Source organism: Parasteatoda tepidariorum, chromosome 4 (genome assembly GCF_043381705.1).
Source record: "Parasteatoda tepidariorum isolate YZ-2023 chromosome 4, CAS_Ptep_4.0, whole genome shotgun sequence".
Classification (NCBI taxonomy): Eukaryota; Metazoa; Arthropoda; class Arachnida; order Araneae; family Theridiidae; genus Parasteatoda; species Parasteatoda tepidariorum.
Window position 1 is genome coordinate 48,360,218 of NC_092207.1, and position 24,013 is coordinate 48,384,230.

A 24,013-nucleotide genomic window follows, 5' to 3' on the forward strand; every position below is an offset into this window, starting at 1 on the left:
GTGATCGTACTACATACTGAAGGTACTTTTTTATATTTAAAGATGGCACATATGATTTGTTTATTTCAATCATATGTTAATTTATGTAATACCATAATCGTCTGGTCATTATTATGTGCACTATAATGTGTGCCAATTTGCTAAATTCTATGAGTAACTTTTTGAGTTATGGTTCATTTTGTGATTTTTCCTTAATTTCTAATAACCATTGTTCAAATTTGTCGCGAATCAAGAAGTGCTCCATCAGTGACACAGATCAGGAAAATAATCAAAATTTATCAATTATTAAATTATCAGTACCCTCTTTCAGTTTCAATCATTTGATTACTTAGTAGGTTTATGGAAATCGAATCCATCTACTAAGACTTCTTTTTTATTTACTGTGCGTGATAAAATTTTTTTGCCACTTAATATTTTTATGTTCGGATTCTGTAACTTTTTCTTTGCTGACGATACGGCAATATGTTATTTAAACTCGTACTCACAATTAAAAAAGCATGGGAAAGAATTAAACATGGAACCAGTGTTCTTCCCAGATGACGTTATGATCGCTAAGATGCACAAATCAGATATCGCCCAGGAATAAATCATAAAGTATTCTGATAATAGTTGCAACTGTAACGTTTAGCATTTGTTTGTAAATAAATAAAAAATTTACTTTGGCCATGCCTTTGCTCTCGTGTAGAGTTCCACTATTAAAATGGTAAGGAAATAAATTCTTTCTTTATTTTTTGAGTTGGATGAACCCAATTATCTATAATGAGTTCACACAATGGTTTTAATTCTTTTCCGATTTATTACTATTTTTCTTTTCATTTTTTCTGCTCTAGTATGGCACCAAATCTCAATTTTATTCTTGGAGACACTTTTTGTAACAGTTACAACTTGAAAGTATGGAAGTTGGGAGAAGTATAAATATAGAAGTAAACCTGTTCACAAATATTGTTGACACATTTTTATAATTAATAAATTTCTTAGATTCCTGTTGCTGATTGGAAAGTCATGGAATATTGGATTAAATGTTGATTTAAAATTCGCATGGGATGGAGGTTATATTAAATTTTGTTCTTAGTCTGCTGGGAAGATTTTTCTATTGGAATATGCGGCTGAATTATCTCGATGTCTTGGCAATTTCTGGGCAGTTCCCCAAAGGGTGACGTAGCATTTTCATCTGGAAGAAAACAATTATATGTAAAGACGAAATACGTTTCATAAATAATATGGAAATCTGTTTATTTTGTTTGTGTAAACAGTGAAATTTATATTTATTTAATTATTTTCGTTATTAGAAAGTAGATTAGATACTATTTCCGTATCACTGTCGAATCAGTCAAATGCAATTGTCGAGGCACTAAATGAATTTTGAACTTGAAAATTATTTAATATTAGACATGTAGAGGTTGGCCTGGAGTGTGCCTATAAGTTATACCCTTTAAGTTGATCTCCTTCTGTGATTTTTTTTCTAGTTTCTTGTGAGCCTCTGTCTAGAAGTTGCCAAGACTGAGATTATTCTGTTGCAGATTATGATATGGTATAATCTTCTGAAACATAATTTTGTCTTCGACTCTACTCAGAGATATTTCTGTATCATGATCTGTCATGCCAAACGGATTTTAAACTTGCAAATTTAGAAAAAGAAAAAAGAAACATGCATGTTTGTGGCTATAAGTTATATCCTTTGAGTTGGACCCTTCTGTGAATTTTTATTTTCTCTCAGGGATTATTTTAACCTAGATTATGATATCGCAATATTATAAAAGTGCTTTCATTGTAATAAATAATTTGTTCATTATTCAAAATTTAATATCCTTTTGGGGAAAAAAAGATCTTTTATCATTGTTCTTATTTCCTTAATATATTATCTTACTTCCTTAATATTTATCTAATTGGTTCTCATCAATGTGATCCAAATATCACAATCCTGCTTCTTGTTGTAGCTATGTTAGTGATAGTAAATGTGTTACATATTGTTTTATTTCTCCCAAAAGTTGTTTAGAAGCAATAAATTTCTATAAAACTTTTATTTTTACAATAATGATAGAAATTTGTATACAGTTTATCTAGAATCAGTATCAGAAATTTGATTTCTATATTTTTCAACTAGTGTAATATTTACTAGTGTAATACTTCAATTAATGAAATATTTACTAAAAGCTCAAAGTTCTTTTTCAATTTTGGAGTCTCTGGAAACTCTCTGGAAAATATTTTTAATTGATAAAAGTATACAAATGACTGTTGTAAGACTTGATCTTAGTAATAATTAAACACATGAATAGAAATAATATTTTATTCTTTTTTGGATAATTGGTGTGAAAATAAATTTGTTAATTTGTTGTTAAAATTGTTGTCTGGTTTGTTAAATTCTGTTTCTGTTGTCAAATGTTATGTAGTTAAAATTTTTGTTTTTCAGTTATTTAAGACTTTCATTTCCTCACATTTCAACGAGAAACAGTTGCAATGATCTTCTTTCTGGCTTAGTAAGAAGAGGATTAGTGAAGCAAATTTTCCCAACCAATAGGTATTATAAATATTATGAAAAATTAAAGCATTTTTCATTTTGCAGTGACCTTACTTAATATTTATTCCTTACTTAATATTTTCTCTAGCAATTTTGACTTAATTAAAATTCTTTTGCTCTGATTTAATCTTAATAAGTATTAAAAACAACTTAGATTATCGATTTCTAAAGCCTTTGAATAAAATGGCTTGGATTTCTTTTCTTTTTTTTTGCTGAATAAATTATAAACATTTGTTGCCTTGTGTGTACTTCAAGCATATTAAACTTTTTAGAAAGGTTTTGTTAAAAAATGTTTTTATCTATTAACCCTATTGAAAATATTATAATACCTAGTTAAATTAATTTCACCCTTAATATTTTTTAAACTACTAATTTACTTTTCACATTTTAATTAAACTTCAGTTACCTTTTTTTAATTTACTGAGGGGTCTTAAAATTTATATTTTGATTAGCAGAATTTTCAATTAAAAATTTAATGTCTTTTAATAATTTGTAAAAGTTTTTGCAACCTCAATGCAATGTTATCTCAATCTTAATTCCGATAATGTGACCAAGTTGAATTATATAATATGACCACCAAATGGTTTAAAATTGTTTATGTATATTCTGACCCACTATTTTTGTTTGATAAAACATTTAACAAAATAGATATAGTTTATTTCATTGAATAGTCAAGGCATTCAGTCTATTATTTAGTTTGTTTACTTCAGAATTCTCTTTCAATCCTTTTGTGGTAACTACATTCTCTCTTGATAAAGAGGGTTAACCAGTGAGTGGTTATCAAGGACATTGAGTGATCTTGGGCATTCAAAACTTAACTTAGCAACTTTTAGCTTTTATTTGGACTCTTTTACTCTCTTCCTCTTTGCTATGACTTTTAATTTCCTTTTTTACAATCATGTAGTGTTGTTTTATTTGTTTTTCACAGCAGAAATTCCTTTTAACTGAACTATGTGTGTTTGAGAAGGGGGAAAGGGTGAAGTCTAGAAATTAAATTGCCATTGAGTAACAATAACATCAACTGTATAATAGGGAACTGTCTGTTGGAAGGGAAAGAAAGGGTTGAATGATAGGGAAGGGGGGGGGAGGGCTCAGATAATCAGCATTCTACTTGTATGTAAAACTATATATTACCATTTAGTGTTTAACTATGATTTTAGAATGATGCATAAACATAGCTAACTTTTATTTATTCATTGGCATATGCTTTAGTATGATACACTCTTTAGTAACAATATTTTTCACCCCAGATATAGATATACAATTAAAATTATTTTATTTTAATATTTTATAGCATAGCTGATATTCCAGGCTCTTATAGTGCTTATGCTGGATTTGATGCTACATCTGACAGTTTACACATTGGTAATCTCCTAGTTATAGTTTCTCTTCTCCATTGGCAAAGAGCTGGTCACAAAACTATCTTAGTAGTAAGCATATTATTTTAGTGTGTATTTATTAAAATCAAATTAACAGTTCTTTAGTAATGATTTGTTTTGAGGAGTAGAAAGAAAACATGAATTTTATTTGGTTGAAGAATTGAAATTTATATGAAATCAATGGAGTTACATATTTAAGATGTCAGTAGCTAACCGACTTTGCACTACTTTCATATTTTTGTATAAAAATATTCACTTTAAGAACTATTTTTAGATGCTACGTGTACGTCTGACAGTTATTGTTTATTATTTTAAGCAAAACATGTTTATATTTGTAATACATATTTGTTTTTCAAAATAATAAAGTTACCTCAAATAATAAAATTATTTTCTGATTGCTTTTCAATCAATTCTTTCTTCAATAGAATTTGAACAATGATATGAACCAAAAATATATGTTTTTGACAAACTTGTTATGTTTGTACACTAAGTTACTAATGTATTGTTTCTAAATTTGCTATACTTGTGTAATTTTCTAATATAGTTTAAAATGTTGATATAATTTAAAAATATTTATAAGTTAATGTGATGTGAAATTTAATCTATAAAATAAATTGTTATTTAATTTCTTTTGCTAATAATTTAAGTTAAAACAAAAGTAACTAAGTTTAAATATGCCTGTTTTTTTATTTTTTGAGTCAGGGTTTTGAAAAATTGCTATTAAACTGCTTTTATATTAAAAATTATATTATATCAATAATGTATCATTGGTTATTTTTAAATGTTAAAAATATGCATTTTTTTAAAAACTACTTTTAAAATAATAACTTTGAGTTAAAAATTAAACTTTAAATACTTGGAGATTTTTAGATTATAACTTAAAGATGTTTTTTCCATTTTTCTGTTATATAGATCGGGGATGCAACTGCAGAAATTGGTGATCCTAGTGAACACAAAGAAGACAGGAAAATACTCTCCAAAGATGTAATTAAGGCCAACTGTGATGCAATTGAGAGTAATGTTCTAAAGATATTTGATAATCATGAAAGATATTTATATCCAAGGGCTAAAAGGAAAACTAAATTAGGAGAGTTGATGTAAGTTCATTGAATTGTATTAACATTTCCATGTATAAATTTTAAACTTTCCACTTCAACAGAATTTATAAAATAATGAGTAAAGACTTATTAAGAAGTCTACATCAAATGTGGCACATCAAATAAAAACATTTTGCTACTGGCCAGTTGTACTATTTTTAACAGTGGTCACTATTTAAAACATATGGTCATTTGTTCAAAAATTGAAAACTTTAAACAACTAAAAATGCTGTTGATATTAATAATGTAAGGCATTTCGTTTGGAGCATTTTTCAAAATATGGTAAACATTATAAGGTTTATTTATAAAATGAAGAAAATTTTAAGAAACAAGTGAGAAATATAGTAATTTTAAAAATATTTTGTTGCTGTCTTGTCTCTTTTAGTACTAAATATTTCTGCAAATAGAAGATAGTTGACATAATATAATTAAAAGTTATTAAACATTCATAATTCCATATTTAGGTATTACAAAAATTCTTTATAGCAGACATCCCCCATGGCAGAATCACAGCAACATGTCTGTTAGATAAATAAATACTAAAAGTTTTTTTAAAATTGTATTTTGATCAATTGTAATAAAGTTTAGATCTTCAGTTTTGTGAAACCCGTTTTTTGTGACGTAGCCCTCTCATGCATTCAACTTATGTTTTTGATATCAGGAACTGCGAGTGTTTGGCCGTTTTTTTTTCTCATTTGCTGTTGATTGATCAGGCGTAACCTTTTTCATTCCTTATCTGTCGTAGGAGAGAACTTACGCTTCTGTTGAAAATAGTTAAATTTATTCTTACTATTCTGTGCTGTTTTGTTACTCTGTTCATCAAAATGCAATGTGTCTGCATATTTCAAGTTAAATATATTTTTAAATAAATAGTTTACCATGGAAACTTTGTTTCTGTTTTAATGAAAGTTAATATTTAGTTACACTGATATTCTTGTGATTATTTCGGCAAAATTTTTGCAGAATGTTATCGTTACAGAGTTTTTGCAGAAAGAATTTTCTTTTTGGAAATAAAAAAAATTTAGATTTTCTTTACTGCAAAATTGTTTTTGCAAAGTTATATCTAAAAAAATGCTTATCTCATGCATCGGAGGGGGAAGAAATGTTCGTTATTTTCCTATTCTCATTTGAAGATAAAAAAAATTAATAATGACTTATAGATAATAAATTGTGTCCATACCATTGTGATATAGATAATAAAATAAAATTGTGTCCATACAAAATAAGAATTTGCATCCTACAATTTATGATGCATAGTATTCATTTTTGGTTAATTTTTAACACATGAATTGTTGATATTGATATAATCTAGTTTTAACTGACATTAATTCAAATTGGAAGAAGAAATTCTACTGGTATTTATAAAACGTAACTTATTCTGTTTGAAACTTAAATAAAAAAGGAATAAAATTTCTCTCTTGTTGTTTTACTAATGGTCGCTTAATAAAATATTGAAATGTGCCTAGTTATGAAACTTTACCCTGCATAAGTTGTCTATTTATAAGGTGCATCTCTTCAAATTTGGATAACTCTAGTTCGTATTTGATTTAAAGTTTATATCTTGTGTATTATTTAAATCCTGTAAATGTTTCAAAAATTTCATTTTATAATTTTTATTACATTTTTAAGATAATTTTTTCTTTAAAGTTATAAAACATTTTAGAATAAAATTTATCCTAACGAATGTTTTTAACTATTCTTTTTCAAATGTTTTGTAATAATAACTTTGAGAACTATTATTCTGAAGGCATAATAAACAAATGTCTCTCTCACCTGAACTAAAATTGCGTAAACTTATCATTTTTAAGAGCAATACATCAGATCAGTCATTTAATATACAAAATAATTTTTAATGTCTTTTAAATATATGCTTTAAGAATGAATTTTTTTTCATCTTCCAGATTCATATTAATATTTCTTATATTTTCCAGTTTATTTAGAAACAGTGAGTGGTATGGTAACAAAAGCGTTGTAGACTTTTTTACTCAAGCTGGAAGGCAGATTAGAGTTGGAGATATGCTGTCAAGAACAAGGTATCTAAAAATTTAAGCATTTCTGTAATGATTTTAAGTAGCAAGATTTGTGTTCTTTACTCTAACCGAGAACCATCTGTAACATCGTTGTGCATCTTTGAAGTATTATTATTTCTGCAGTTGTGCAGGAATGGAAAAAAAAATAGTGATAAATAAATTAAATTATTTAAATGAAAGCTTTATAATATAAATAATATGTTAACTGTAAACAATTTTGTGTAAAGATTATTATAAAAGCAGATATAACTTTTTTGACTGTTTCATAATTTTAAAACTGTTTATCTGTTACTGTGTTAAAGTTTTCATAATATAATAGCGTAAAAACATAACAAAGTAAAGTTTTTATAATAGCGTAATATTTTAAGATATCTTTTTAATGAAAGAACATTTCTTTTTAATTCTCTTCTTTATTTTGAATAAAAGAATCAAAAATATATTAATAATAAGGAATTACTAAGTAAGTAAATATTGTTAATAAGAGGTAAAAGAAAAATTATTTTACAGATAAAATATACTTAAATTAATTTTATGCTGATCAATTTTTTAACCAAATCTGGATCTCTTTTGTTTGTTAATTAAGGAACCATAGCATTTAATTTTCTGGAAATAAAAATGCCCCCACAACGAGAAACAGCTGGCCAATGTGTCTGACTGCAAAGCCATTCATTGCGGGTTCAAATCCCACTTAAGACATGGATGTTTCTCTCAGTCTTGTCTTCAGTTGTGTGACTGTGACTCACCCTATAATTGGATTTGTGGCAAGGTGGCATGGGTAATGTTACGTGCCTCCTTGACTTAGGTCTGCAGATGCCCATCGGTTAACGTTAATTAAGCAATGCTTTTGGCATCTACTGAGGTCGAGAACGAAAAGTACATTGCCTGCTGTTAGAACAAAAATGATGCAAAACAGTTTTAGGCTGTTATTTTTTTGTTTCATAGAGATATATAAATTATGATTTTGCTTTTGAGTATGCAACTACACATCCTATTCAATTTGCTTTAAGTATTTTACTTTTTTCATTTTTTTAAAAAAAAAGTTTTAATTCTTTATTCTAAATTACCTACAAGTAATTTTTCAAATTTTAAAATATTCTCAAAAGTTTGATAAATTAGATTCCGTAAAATAAAAACTTTCTTTGAAAAAACTATAAGTTTTAAATATTCTCAGAAATTAGAATATTTTTATAAAGCTGATTTTTTGAATTGCCATTGTTGATTTATTGCTTTTGTTTAGTTTATGATGAAATGTATTTATAACAAAGGAATGATATTTAATTAGGGCTCTTTTATCTATAATTTTAGTTTTAATTTCTTCGCAATATTTTGCTGTTTATATTGCATCGTAATTTAATGCTTTCATTAAAACAATTTCTGATTTAGTTATAAAAAAACTACAATTCTAGTTAAACTTTTTTATTTTTAGTGTGAAATCTAGAATGGAAAGTAAAGCGGGTATAAATTTTACTGAGTTTAGCTACCAAGTTTTTCAGTCATATGATTGGCTACATTTGTTTCAAGAGCATAATTGTAAATATCAAGTAAGAAATCAATTTTTTTTCATTTCTTTGAAAAAATTAATAATTTAATTTAAGGACTTCATTTTTATGTTTCAATAAAAATAGTTCAGGTGATTATTTTTATCAAACGGTATGTATTTTATGCTAAATAAATGGAAATAACCTTTGTACAATATATGTATTTTCTGTTTTTTTATTATTTACTGTTCTTTATTCTTTTCTTTTACTTGCTTAGTTTGGTGGCAATGATCAGTTAGGAAACATTACTTCTGGATACAATCTCATATCTGGTTGTCATTATCAACAAGTGTATGGTATACATTCCTAATTTTCTTTTGTTGTGTTTGATTTTTATTATTGCATGGAATAAATAGTGTATGAAATCAGATATTGTAACTTGTACCTATTTTCAGTTTTTGTATTTTTGTTGATGTATCATCATTTTCTGGACTCTAATTTAATATTATATTAATAGTTTTTAAGTTATAAATATTTTTAAATATAATAGTTTTTAAGTTATAAACATTTATATTTAAGTTAAATAGTTTTGAGTGTTATAAACATTTCAAGAGTTTTTCACTTTAATTATGAAGCAATTGAATCAATCCATTTTCAAATTCAAGTTTGTTAGAGTACATTCAATTTATGAACTTTGTGACATTTAACTGTAGATTTAATCCATTTTTGTCTTCCTGTTTTGTTTTTTAAATTTCTGTCTTACCTTATCCTGGCTTCCTGTCATATTTTTAAATATAGTTTTTAGGGATCACTTTTTGACTTGATTTTTCAGTATTTTGATTCTTGAATGTTTAAAAATAAAAATAAGATCTGAGGCAAATGTAGATCTTAATTTTTCTGCAGCCTTTAATTTTTTGCACATTTTAAATTAATTATTGAAGTTTTTTCTGTAATGTATCATTCTTTCAATTTTTTTTTAATATTAAGATCAAGCTTTCAGTTAGATATTCTATCTATTAAATAATATGTTAAATAAGAAAAATAATTATTTGTAATTGTGTATCCTACATGCTATTTTTTGTTTCAATGACACAAAACTATAGAGGTTAGGGAAAATGTTTAACACATGCATACATAATCCATGTGCAAAAATAAATGTAAATGAAAAGCTATGGAACTATGTAGCAGTGTGTTTTTGCAGATTAGCAACTATATGAAACAGTTAAACTGTGAGTATGTGTAGGCTATCCAGATGACTATCTCATGAACAATTTCTAAGTCTCCAATTTCTACTTAAAATATTCATGACATGAAATCAAAGCAACGCTACTTAAGGTTGAGATAACTAATGTGGAACGGTGAAATGGTCATTTTGTCTAAGCGAATCCACCAGCGGCTATAGGCAGGCAGTATTTGTATACAGTATGGGACTCCTAATCCGACAGGACCTAAAATTCGGCACTTAATCCAATCTAATTTTTTTTTTAAATAAATTTTTATTGATAAGACCAAAAAATGAAACATCATTTATATTCTCTTTTTATTTGGAATTTTATTCTGTTGAAGTAAATAACTTTATTTTATCTTTTGAAAATAAAAAAAGCAAGAAAAAAAATAAATATGTGTCAAACAAAACATCTGTTCCTAAAGCAGTTTAAAACAAAGTGAAAAATAAAAACACTTACCTTTCCAATGAACAAAATAAGGAAATGCAAGTTGGGAGAAACTGATCAATCAATCTTGACATCTGTGTTTGTCCCCACATTTCCCTCTCCTGTTTGACCACAAATTGGCTACACTCAGTTGACATTGAAACTACCATGTGGGGTACAAAATGAATTCTATCACTTTTGCATTTTTTTTATTCGATTTATTTATTCTTTATTTTGCAACTTTTTTTTTATTAGTTATTGGGTGTTAATTTTTTTTTTGTTAGTTGTTAGCTTGTTTTTTTTATCGTTATTAGTTGTTTGCTAGTTTTTTATCGTTATTAGTTGTTAGCTTGTTTTTCGTAGTTATTCATTGTTAGTTTCTTAGCATTAATTGTTTTTTTTTTGTACTTCCTTGTTAGCTTATTTTTTTTTCTTTTTCTGTGAGGTGAGCATCTTTCGTTAAAACAAAATGTTATCTAAGAGTAAAAACGAGAACAATGATCTCGCTAGAAACGATTATTTCTTCTTTGGAGGATTCAGATTATTTCTTCTTCAATTATTTCAACTTTGGATTATTTCTCCTTGATTATATTATATAGATTTATTATTTTAATTAATAAAATTTCTTAAGATGGGACAATTTTAAATTCATCCCTGATAATCTACGATCAAAACATGAATTTCTGAAATTAACTGTATAATTGAATTATAATATATGTTCGTCATATTGGAATTTCCTAAAGAGATCCGAAATTTGGCAAATTCCGAAATATGGAATTTCGTTGGTCCCGTGAGAGCCGGATTTGGGGTCCTGTACTGTATATAGTATGCCTTTTGAGTTGTGCAAAGAAGCAGAAAACTACATAATTTATAATTGTTTGCATCATTGCATAATTTTTATTTTTTGTCTAAATGTCTTCATTTGCCTGATAAATGTGTACTTAGTCTTTTTCTCATGCGACTTCAGCTTTTTCAATTTTAAGACAATTCCTCCTACCCTGACCATCCCTTCTTTTCACAACTAGCATTTGATTTTAAATCTTAAACAAATGGTTCAACCATATTTCAGCTTCTGTACCAGCTTCACTTTAATAAATTTTAGCAATTACTTTGATGTTGAAAAATAAAAAATAAATAGAAGGTAGTAAAAATTTTACAATAACAATAAATTTTTTTTATTAAAACAGGATAAGAAATGAAATATTTTTTTTAAAAAATGAGTTTTATTGTTTTATTTATTTTTTAGGCCATTTGCAATCAGTCTGAATACTTTTAACATGTTATCAGACCCTTGTCGCATAATTTTTAAAATATTTTTGCATAAATTTCTTGTTCTCTCTCTATATATATATATATGTATGCATGTATGCTTTTTACGCATCAATAAATAGTTTTAAAATTTTCGAGTTTTATTTAAGCTTTAAATTTCAAAATAAATGGCAGACTTTTGTATTACTTGTTAGGAATATAAGCCAGATGTTTATTTAGTTATTAAATTTAGATATCAATTTATGTTTCTTTTTAATTGGTTTTAGTTTTGATAAGTTTAGATATTTTTAGATAGTTATATTATTGGTTTGTTTAAATTAGGAGCATTGCTGCCACTTATCCAATCTGAGACTGGCGACAAATTTGGAAAAAGTGCAGGGAATGCTGTTTGTTTATCATCTCATCGCACTTCTCCTTTTGACTTCTATCAGGTATTTAATTTAATATTCATGTTTTACAGCTAGGGAGGGAACAACGCAATAGAAGCAGATAAAAAAGAAAGATTCTTCAATGATTGCAATGAATTTAACTTAATACATTTCTTTTTAATCTTATTATACACATTTTAATCTTCACACATTGTACATTGTACACATTTTAATCTTCATTTTATTATATTACAAATAGAAAAAGTAAAAAAAAAGTAGAGATTATACAATAGAATGCTTATAAATTATTTTTTAAATTATCATAACTTGCTGTAAGTTAAAAAAAATCATCGTTTGTTTTGATTTTTTAAAACTGCATGAATGTAGTTTCTATTGCTCGTAGGATTTTTTAAAAAATAAATTTTTTCGGGAAATGGCTGTGTCTTTAAAAAAAAAATTAAGAAAAGACAAAATAATTAACACTTTCATGGATTACTTAAAACCTGTCTAATCAATTATAAAATCCCTATATGTACATTGTGTCAAAATTTAAATGAAACTTATTAAAAAAATTTCTAATTAGATTTACAGTAAGTACGAGAAACAGTTTTGAGCAAATTGCGAATAAGTTTTTGTGATCAATAATCCATATAAGTATATGAAATTTTCAAACTAACTGCAATGCATCAACACCAGGTCCATAACATGTTTCTTCATCATTTTCGGTTGTCTTAAGTGCTAGTTTAGCTCTTTTTCTTGCAAATTTACCCTCATGTGACACCTCATAAATTTTTAAAGTAGCAGCAGAAATTCTGCAGTCATTTTCATTTTGAGCATGTTCTTTGGCTGCTGGACCTACACTCATTTCTAGTTGTTTCAAAACTACCAATAATCCTTTGCAACCTTCATTTAAAATTATTACAGTTGTACTAGTCAAAATTTTAACTATTTATATTCGAATTGCTATTAATTCTTTTTTTAACAATAATTTAAACAAATTATTGCTATAAAATAGTTAAAATGATAGTATTAAGGATAGGAGTGAGCAAATTCATTAATCAACTTAGAGCGCAATTTCGCTTGTTCATGCATGTCACAGCGCATCTCAAGATGAACGTCGTGTTCGGCAAATTATTATGTAATTTTTATATTTTTTTGAAAACCAGTTCAATATTTTGGTACAATAATCTTAATTTTATAAACTTGAAAAATGCATCTAATTTTTTTTTTCTTCAATTATCTTCAATTATTTATTTATTAATTTTTTTTTATTTTTTTATTTATTATTTTTTTTTCTTCAATTATCGCGAGTCCCGCAGTGGACTGATCGTTAAGACACGGTTCCCAGCAGATCACCGAAGTCAAGCATCACTGACTACGGTCAGTGTGCGGGTGGGTGACCACTTGGATCAGTCTGCGTAGGGACCGAGGGTGTGCGGTATTGGTCCTCGTTAAACTGTGCTACCGTAAAGTGCTCGACTTCGCGCGCAGGTCGTCGGGCTACCGAAGCGGGGGTGCCATCCCCTCCGCAGAGGATCAAAATTGTGATGGCATGTCTTCGGATCATCCTTCGGGATGTTTCCCAGACCGTCGCCAATAGCCCAATGTGCAGCTCTAGTGCGACGTAAATTAACAACAACAACAACTTCAATTATCGCAAACTTTACTGTGTTGTTCTCCCTTAATTTGTTTTAATAAATTTCAATGGAGGAGCTATAAGCACCTCATATTTGCTAATCTGATTTAAGTAAACATCTAATCTTATCCTATTGTAAAGACTGATGTATCGTACACAATAATAATCATACTGAATAACTTTTGATCTGATGATAGGCTCTTCACGTACTAGTACTCAATCTTAATGTCTTGAGGGGGTCACCCCCTTGAATTGAATGTAAATGAATTATTTTTCATATATTTCTGTTATAATTTTTTATATTACACTTCGAAACATATGTATTTTGCTATTTTGTTTCAGTTTTTTATGAGGCTTCCCGATACGGAAATAAATTACTATCTAAAGCTGTTCACTTTTCTAGAGTTAGAAGAAATTGAAAATATTTATCAGAAACATATTGTGAGTATTTATGTAGTTTACTTTGTTATTTATTTAATGTTATGCATATTTTTCCCCATGAAGCTTATTTTTATGAATTTTTGGAGTAATCTTCGAAGAAAATTCTACACACTGAAATATTTTAGTAGAAAAAAATCTAATACATTCACATGTTTTTCTTTCTTTCTTTTTTTTTAAACTTAAACATTAAAGTTTATATTTTAGGAATATTTTTATCTGCATTGATTTTTTTTCTATCTTAAATGTTTTCTTTTTAAAAAAATTTTTTTTTCAAATGAGTTTTTATTAATTAAATTTTACATTTAAAATTTACTTCGTATTAGTAAAATAGAGTACTTATTAATAAAAATTTTCTTTAAAGGATACAGGAAATCACACTGCTGTACACAGGTAAATTCAGTATTAGGATTTCTTAATTATGAACTGATATGTGTATACCAGTTATTAAAATTCTCTGCATTCAAATTTGATGTGTAAAGACAAAGTATTTAAAAACTAAAATCATATCTAGTTAAACTGGTCAAGCTTTAAAATGAATCATAACTTTAGAAAAAGATGTAATCATCTTGAATATTTATCCGTGATCAGTATTAATGCTTTTTAACTAGTTATGTGTGTTTGACGAGTATACACATTAGAGCAAATCTCTATTGTATAAGTATGACGTATATACTCCTTGTGTAAAGTAAAAAAATTAGTATTGAATATCAAAATTTTAGATTCCAATAAAATATAATTAAAAAGAATATTATTTGGTAGTATATTTTCTTTATATTGCCAATAGGACTGCTAAATATTTTATATTACAGAGTGGTGGGGATCTCTCGTCCTGAAATCTACTGTTTTTAATTGTAAACTATTCATCACTCTTTTCTTTGTCTTGGGTTAGAAAAAATAGTCCACTATATATATGTTATAATTGTTAAAAAAGAATCTTAGTTGTAAGTTTTTAGTAACATTCATAATGGGACCATTTGCTCTGCATTGAACGTTTGTATACATCATTGCTTGATTATAATTCCACATCCTGCAGCAGAATTCTAAATTTAAAGTATGTGTTTAGCTGGTTTAAGAAAAAAAAACATGGTGTATTAGTCATTAAAAGGAAATAGTGGCTGCTACTATTTATTGCAATTTGTCCCCATACAAGCAAAATAAGCTGAAAGAAGTTCTAAAATAGCTAAATAAAACCTGTATAAATTAAAAAGAAGACTAGCTAGCTAGTAATTTTTAAAGGGAGAAAAATGAATGAGCTCATCAATTCAAATTACCACTTGGGAATAGTTTTGGCAATCTAATGCAATAAAGAGTTTACTAACAAAATAAACAAAAAGTACACTGTAAACATTTTCCATGTGTACTGGCAAACTTACCGAAAATTCCATATGTTCCTTAGCAGTCAGAGAAAGGATTCCATTTTCTCCATGTGTAGAAAATTATTTAAATGTAGTTTTTTTATTCTTTTTAATGAATTAATAATTTTTCTTTCTTTTTATTTATTTATTTCTTTAGCACCTATTTACACCATTTTATTATTTACTTTGAATTTTAAAGGTTTAAGTATTTTTAAAATGTGAATTTTAAAAATACAGTTGAACCCCGCTATAGTGAACCGTCGACGGACTCAGTAATGTGTCCACTATAACCGATGGTTCACTATATCCAAATTTTTTGAAGAATATTTTTTGCATAAGACAGTTGAATGATTGAAAATTGGCTTTNTGAATTTTAAAAATACAGTTGAACATTAAAAATATAGAATACATTAAAAATATTGAATACATTAAAAATATAGTGAACCGTCGACGAACTCAGTAATGTGTCCACTATAACCGATGGTTCACTATATCCAAATTTTTTGAAGAATATTTTTTGCTTAAGACAGTTGAATGATTGAAAATTGGGTTTGCAATTTTACATAAGTCATTTAAAAAATTATTAACTAATTAACAGATATTAAAGCAAAAATTGATGAAAAAAGTACTTAAGGTTTTTAAAATTTTTTAAAGTACCTTGGTTTTTGAGATTTACCTATGACAGTTAGTTTTCGCTTTTCCGAGCCATTCTTGTTAGCACAAACAAGAACTGTTATTCTCACTTTGGAGAGTTTCCCAGTAGTGCTTTTTTCTCCTTTAAATTTTAACATCTGATTGGGAATCAATTTGTAAAATAGTCCATCTTCATCAGCATTAGAAATGTCTTTCTCTTCATAATTCTGTATAATACTGGGCCACACTTCAGTTTTCCACTTTTCCACATCCATTGCATTCGCTTCTTCTTCAATAATCTTTCCTGAAGAAATCATATTCTGATTTTTGAATCTATCCAGCCATCCATTGGGGCACGCAAAATCCCTTTCCTCTAATTTTTCAGCAAACTCATTCGCTTTAATTTGAAGCATAGGTCCGGTCACAGGAAGAATACTATCCCGCTGAGTGGTGAACCATTTTAACAAAGCTTCTCCTACGTTTTCTCTTTCAGCTCCAGGCAGGTTTTTCGATGAAACCATATTTTTGTTGTATGCGGCAAGAATTGGACTTCGATTTTTCAAAATGTTTGAAACTATAGATTTTGACAAGGAAACTTCCTTACACAGTGCCGATTGATTGGTTCCATCTTTGTCCTCTATCAAAACGCTTTTCTCTTTAGAGAATTTGCCATTTTCACTGTTTTTGAAATAAAAATCTTGTCTCAAATAGATAAATTGTTCCCCTTCTTGATTGTCAAGGGGTGATTTTGAAAAGAATATGGTTTGAACAGATAAGAAAATTCCAAAATTTCAGCAGGTGGCCAAGTTAACTAGTTGTAGAGCAAGCTTGGGGAAAAGAGACAAAGCGAGGCTTGTCAGGGAAGGGGGAGTATAAGATTCTGTTTGACATTTATTACAGTATAGTTAAAAGTGATAAGCATAAAGAAGTGAAATATGACGCATTTTATAGGAATGCATTCATTTTCAGTCCCAGCACCTACAAGTTTAAATATGGAGGACTAAAAAAGATATTTCAAGAAATGAAATTTGAGTCCACTATAACAGAGTTTCCAAGTTCTAAGCTGTTCACTATAAGCGTTAAAAATAACATTATTTAAATAGGAGTATGGAGCGTGACCGCTAAAAAAGTTGACTACATTCGAGTGTTCACTATATCCCAGGTTCACTATACTAAACTGTACTAAAAACTTAAAATTTTCTTAACGTAGTTCCAGGGGTCTGTCTAGGTTTTTCTGAAAAGTACCTATTTTGTGAAAATTTAGACATAATTTGTGAAAAATTAAAAATTATATTTAAAAATCAACACAAAAACATGGTAAAAATATAGATTTATCGTTTCTTTAGGGATGCAAAAATAAAATTTTAAGAAAAAGAATTTTGTGAAACTACCGTTTTTTCTAAAGTTGAATTTGTGAAACTACCGTTCCACCTAACATTGAATTTGTGAAGGTACCGTTAAACGGTAGTAAATTCGGCCTGGAAAGACCCCTGATTTCAATGAACAAATTAAACAAAAAATATCCAGAAAAGTTATTTGCTTAATTTATAGTATAAAATATAATTCAATTCCTTTTTTATGTGTTTTTGTTCTGATGTCCTTAAGTGCACTGGGTGGCAATTTTTTGGATAATTTTAATCCTGTCACTAGTTTAAATTGATGTTTTGATCTAAACTTTATCATAGATTTAGTTTCTATTGTGTTTTGTAAAGAATTTTAATGTTGAAAAATAGATTGTGCTTTAATTGTTATGTTTTTAGATACAGTTTTTTAGTTCTGACTAGACAGATAACCATAGTTTAAAATTGCAACCATCTGATCTATGTATTTGGTTTACTATTGCATTTGAGGTAGAATAATTTAGTTAAAAGCCAAAAAGTCATTCAAGTATGCCAAAAATTGCTATATTTTTGAGAAAAAAAACTGTATTTCATTAAAAAGGGGATTTTATAAGGCCTAGAGAGGTGCTTAAAAACTATTTCAGTTTTCTTTTTCACAAGTTGTTTCGAAACTTTTATTGGTTATGTATTGTTTTTGAGTTTGTGTTTACTTTATCATTATGTTCTATATGAAGCTACTTTTTTCAGAAAGTGTTTTAAAATTAAATTTTATTTTTAAATATTTATATATTTCTGACTCTTATAAATATCAATTATTTCTTCTAGAATCATCCTGATTCTCAGAGTGCACAGAAACGTTTGGCTGAAGAAGCGACATTGCTTGTACATGGAGGTGAATCATTTATAACTTTGTAATTTTAATACTGAATGTACTGTGTGATAAAAGCAAATATTACACACACACACAAAAAAAAATTCCTGCAAGTAACAATCAGATTTTTTTTCTACTAAGGCAGTATCTTGATTGTTACACAAAATTTTATTCTGTTGATTAAGCTTTAGTTTAATATCAGATTAAAAAATATGCTTTTTGTAATAAATATATCTTCTTTCAAATATTAGGGGCAGGGTCGGGTTTTTGACGTCAAAAAGTGGTTTTTGACATGACAAGGGTATAATACTGGTTTAAACCGTCAAAAACCCGTCAAAAATGTCAAAAACTGAAGTTTGCCAAGAAAATATATAAACTTCAAAACTACCAACAGTTGCCATGCATTATATTGAAATTTAATTATACTATAGGTAATCAGCAGGTTTTAAAATATTTTTTAATTAAAATTAAGGTAAAATAACAGATTTAAAATCTCAGAAATTTATATTCAAATGCATGTGCAGAAAAATTTTGCACAAAAATTTTTTAAATATTTATATTTTAAAAAAAAAAATTTTTTTTTTGATACTTAAGAAAATTAAAAGTTTATTACTATGCATTTTTGACATATAAGGAACATATAACTAATATTTATAAGGAACTTACAAGTTATGTTGTATAAATACAAACTTGATATAAGATACAAGTGTATAAAAAATTTTTTTTAATGTTATACCGAATATCTTTATTATCCAGTATGTTAATTTGAATTTAAAAGTAGTTATATTTGTGAATAATGATAAATATAATTCATATTGTTTATTATATTTATTTATAATTATTACACTTATCATTTTAAAACAATTTTTATCTCTTAATTTTTTTTTCTCCACTTGTATTAAGAATACAAATAATGCATATCTTGAAAGCAAGAAGTAATTATTCAACAGCTGAATATTTAGATATTCAACAAAACTATATAGTATTCAGCAAAATGAAATTCACAAGTATTTGGATAAACTAAATTTTCAGCATAGTAAATGAATAGGCTGAATATACTGTAAATCGACACTAACTACTCTGTGTATTTAACAGAAAGCACTTAAATTTGTATTGTCTTATGTTAAAAAGATTATTAAGAAGATTTAAAAGAATATTAAAAAGATTTTTCTTTAAAAGATGTCTAATGTACAAAACTGCTAATGTTTATCTTTAAAAATGTCTAATTTTTAGTATAATCTATACTATACACTAAATTTGGTTATAAATAAATTTCTTAATAATATCACTGCAGATTTTCAATAACACATGAAAATGAATACATAATATTACAAAAGATGTGAGTTTTCAAAAGTACAAGATTTTGGTTACTATTCAAAATATAAGTGTTTCTTCAAAATTTTAAATTTATTTTTTCTAGAACATATTTAGAAACACTATCCTTTATGTGAAATTTAATTTTATGCATTAATTAAATTTCACATATAAATATAGGTTTTTGACATTTTCGACATTTTTGACAGTGAGGTTTTTGACGTGACGGTTTAAACCATGGTTTAAACTGTCAAAAACTGTCACATGTCAAAAACCTGCCAACCCTGATTAGGGGTACTAGTTTTTTTTAATATTTTTTTATATGCTACTGACTTTTGTTAGTTTTAGAAATTGACGTTGATACTATGACAATTATACCTTTTAAAGGATTGCCTATGTTATATTATATAACTTATCAATTTTTTAATACAAATTGAAGAGGGTTTATTTCAAGCTATGCTATTTTGTTTAACATGAAAGGAAATGGCATGTTTTCAATTCATGTTCTATGTGCAAATAATTAGTTACAGAATATAACACTAATTAACGTTTATTTGTCTAGGGTTGAAGGAAAAATGTTAAATACTAAAAAATTGCCACTCTGCCAATTATTTTCTACTGTGCACTTTTCAAAATGTATAAAAAAATATGAATTGCTACTTTAAACATGTCTATCAGGGAAAACAGAGATCACATACTGGTAATTTAGGTGTGAAAAATTGCTTACTTAACTAGAATTCGTGTGTTCTTTTTTTTTTTTTTTGTACAAAATAAATTTTTTCCCACCAAGTTTAAAAAAACTTGCTGCAGGATGAGACTGAAAAAACTGATCGCTTTCTTTATTTGCTAATCATTCAGTTCACAGAGGTTCCATCTCTCCTTTGAATAGTTTATTCCAGTAAACATGAGCAGGTTGTAATAAAGGAGTCAAATTGCTTGAAATGACAGCAAAATCATCTGTTTCTTTTTAAATGAGGTTTGGCACCATCCAGTACAAAAAAAAGGATCTGGATTTAAAAAAGGAATGCAGGCATTCACCCCAAACTTTCTGCTTATAAATATTAATGATATCACTGTTCATAAGGCCTTTCATAGTTGCATTTACCATTACCTTCTTTGGAAATTCACCTTCAAGAATGTTCTTTAATCCTTTAAAAATAATCAGGCCGGATTTGCACACCATTTGCTTCAGCTTTCAAAACTATAGTGTAGCACAATTTTTATTTTTTTGTTTTACAGAATACAACTTTAATACCTTTAAAGTAAAAAGTTCTGTGTGGGTTGGTCAAACTATAAAGGTGCCCCCCCATATTACCTATGTAATTAATATCCATGTCTTTGGATGTTTGATCAAAGAAAATATTGCACAATTTCCTCACATTTTATAGAATCTTTTGACCAACACTTGTCACAGATCTAGAAACAATATTATGTTGGTTTAAAAATCTTTCCAAACAACCATTTGTGTTTTAAAATATTCTTTAATGTCACTGCATTTATTTCATCTCTGCAAACTTTTCAAAATTTATTCTGTTCGCATTTTTTTTCTTTAACCATTAAGAAACCTCAGTACTTTTCTCTCTTCTTGAATCCAGTCAACCATAATGTTTTCAATTTCAGGTATCTTTACTCAGTTTTTTTTTTTTGGGACTGCAATTTTTTTTCCCACTTCAATAGATCTTTCTGTGGAACACTAAAATTTTTTTTATCCAGTCTTGTACACAAAACATTGGTGAATATAAGTATTTTGCTGTTGTACTTAACAGTGCAAATCAGCTCATTAAGTTAGTTTAAAGTTTCCAGCTTAAAAACAAATTTCTAGCATCAAAATCTTTTGGGCTTTATAGCTGCCATTTTTAGCATTTTCATGGACATGTTTTAAGAAAGCATTTATGAATAAATAAAAAATAGAAATTTCACTATTTTGGTAAAATTCAAAGAGGAAATGTTGTTTAGTTATTCTTAACAAGAGAGGGTCAGCTGAAAAAAGAAAACAGGGTTGTATTTTCCTTCCCCTCCTCAAAGTGAATTTATGACCTTGAGGAAGAAAAGAAAAAAAAAATACCATTTCTCTGATCTTTTTTTTCCCTATTGGGATTTGTTTTGTTATTTTAACTGAACAGGTAACTTTTTTGTTGTTGAAAAATGTACCCCAAATTATCCAGCATATTGAAAAATTCAAATTTCCGGGCATTCCAATCAACCTTATTTATTTCTGGTGTTCTCGCTGATGTGAGGTAATGTAGTAAGTTTCATTAATTTACCCATCTTTAAACTTTCTTATCAATAAGGGGAAAAGCATTTATTTAGATTTTGTTGTTTACATTCTTTTAAGATTTTTTTATGATATAGATCATATGAGTTACACTCCTTCTACTACCTTTATCAATTAAACCCCAATTGTATTTAGTTGCAAAGTTTTATTTTAATGATTTATCATAAGTTATTAAGTTTTTTTTTAATGAAAAATTAGTGCTTGAGCTTTTATCTATCATAATCAATCGAAATTAATATGCTATATCTATTTTTTTTTAGGAGAAGGCCTTGAGTTTGCCAAAAATGCTACAAATATATTATTTCATTCTGATATAACTGCCTTATGTCAATTAAAAGCCGAAGAAGTTAACCAAGTTTTTCCCCAATCTTCAGTGTCTAAAATTCTCTTTGAGCCTGGTACTACTATATATGATTTAACAATGAAAATTGGCTGTTTTTTAAAGAAAGGTAAGATTTTTTTTTTCAATAGCTAGCATTCAACTGTTGAATATTAGGTTAACTGCTAAAATTAAGTATAAAATATTAAGCAAAGTTATAAAATATTAAGCAAAATTAAGTATAAAATCACCATGTTTGCTTACTTCATCGAAGCTTAACAGAAATTGTGGTCTGTTTTTTTGAAAAACCAGCATTTTTAATCGCATGGGGGACACTATTTTAATATACTATTTTCCTTTTATATTTAAAGGGAGCTTCTGGAAACATTGTTTATAAAAATTGAAGTTGAATAAAGAAATTTAAGTTCTGCTGCTTTTTTTAATTATTATTATTAAAGTTCATTCTTTATCTATATACATTGGAGTGGTTTTAAGTGATCCCAAATAGGTAACATTGAAAATAAAATTCACAAAATTCACAGTAACGCCAATAATCGAAGAAAACAAGTTGAAAAAAACTAAATTTATTTCTTCGAATTCTTAAACTAATAATTTTTAATCTCTTATAGAAGGATACATTTTTTTAATGATATTATTTAAATTGCTAATTTTGAAATTTTTACTATAATTATTAATTCCTTATTTAAAAATTGAACATAGAATTTTTTTTACAGAAGATTACATAATTGTTGTTAGCTTTGTCTATGACGGTTACTAAGTTTCTAAATACAAGATTAGTTTTAAAAAAATTAGTTGAATTGTTATAGCTATTTATAATTCTCTTATTATCAAGAATTAAGTTCATAAGGCAATGATAAACAGGCCATTTCCATTTTGTAAATATACTTAAACATAAAGAGAATCAATTGGGAATCTTTAGACAAAAGCTCTTGAGATAATTTAAAAATCATTCTAGAATTTTAATTTTATTCTACATTAATATCTAAGTTACTAATAGTTTAATAATAAGAGGTCTAAATTTTGTGCCCTTTAACATTAAATTTTCTATAATATTTAAATTACCAGTGATGATATGTTTAGGATATTTATCAACCAATTCAAAATATTTCTCTTGACACTGACTTAAAAACTTAATTTTTCTTAGAATTTTTTTCTTCTTTCGTTCATTGTATTTGTGTAGATTTCTTCCTATATTCAACTTACCTAACATCTGAAAAATGAAAATCTGTATTAACGATCATTTTTAAAGCAATGTTTTAGTTTACCCTTATTTTTGAGACTTTTTATTTAAAAATTATTGATTGCATGAGTTATTATTTGCGGTAAAATTTTATTTTTTCCTCAAGAGGATGCAAATCGAATAATCAAGGGTGGAGGAGTATATCTGAATTTTGAAAGAGTTACTTCTCCTGATTATATAATAGTTCCAGATTTGCACATTCTGTCGAATGGAATATCTTTAATAAGAATAGGTAAGTAAGTTGTATAATAAGTCTTGATTTTCTTTTTTATTTAGTGTAATTACTATATGTTCTATTTTTGTCTATATATGTTTTAGGAAAGAAGAATTATTATGTTGTATGCTGGAAATAGGTATGCCTATGGAATTACAAATGGAAGTTGTTTGTATGTATTAAGTTATTGAATAATAAATTTAAATACAACTAACAGTTTTTTTAATACTATTTTAAAGTTATTTTTTTACATATATTTTTATCTATTTTTTCTATTCATGAGGCAGAGTAAAAATTTAAAACACATTTACTCCTAATATTTCACAAAACATTGTTTAATAAAATAAATACAATATTTCTCAAATAAATTGAAAGGAGGCATACACACATCATTTGATTCCTTCGCATTGATACTTGTAGAATGCTGATGTTTATTATATGTTTTTATGAATTAGGAGGTTGTAATAAAAAATCATTCAGTACACTTTTTTTTTATTATAAATTTGTTAAAACAGTTGAAAAGTTATCAAAAATTTTATTGAGGTAGATCAATTGAAATTCTT

General features: G+C 27.1%; 1 protein-coding gene across 3 annotated transcripts; it reads left to right on the forward strand.

Annotated features, from left to right (window-relative positions):
- The first annotated feature begins 502 nt into the window (after positions 1-502).
- LOC107441780 (Tyrosine--tRNA ligase, mitochondrial) lies at positions 503-23,666 on the forward strand. 3 transcript variants are annotated; one of them, XM_043040427.2, is made up of 13 exons: positions 503-703; positions 2,411-2,518; positions 3,813-3,948; positions 4,810-4,994; positions 6,926-7,027; positions 8,451-8,565; positions 8,780-8,858; positions 11,745-11,854; positions 13,770-13,868; positions 18,022-18,088; positions 21,917-22,105; positions 23,343-23,468; positions 23,555-23,666. In XM_043040427.2, exons 1-13 carry the CDS (start codon positions 666-668, stop codon positions 23,587-23,589), a joined length of 1,389 nt encoding a protein of 462 aa, XP_042896361.1. In that variant the 5' UTR covers positions 503-665; the 3' UTR covers positions 23,590-23,666. The 3 variants fall into 3 exon arrangements, with proteins under 3 accessions (XP_042896361.1, XP_071035849.1, XP_042896362.1); XM_071179748.1 differs by lacking the exon at positions 503-703 and adding an exon at positions 1,024-1,049; XM_043040428.2 differs by lacking the exon at positions 503-703 and adding an exon at positions 1,509-1,531.
- Positions 23,667-24,013: the final 347 nt, after the last annotated feature.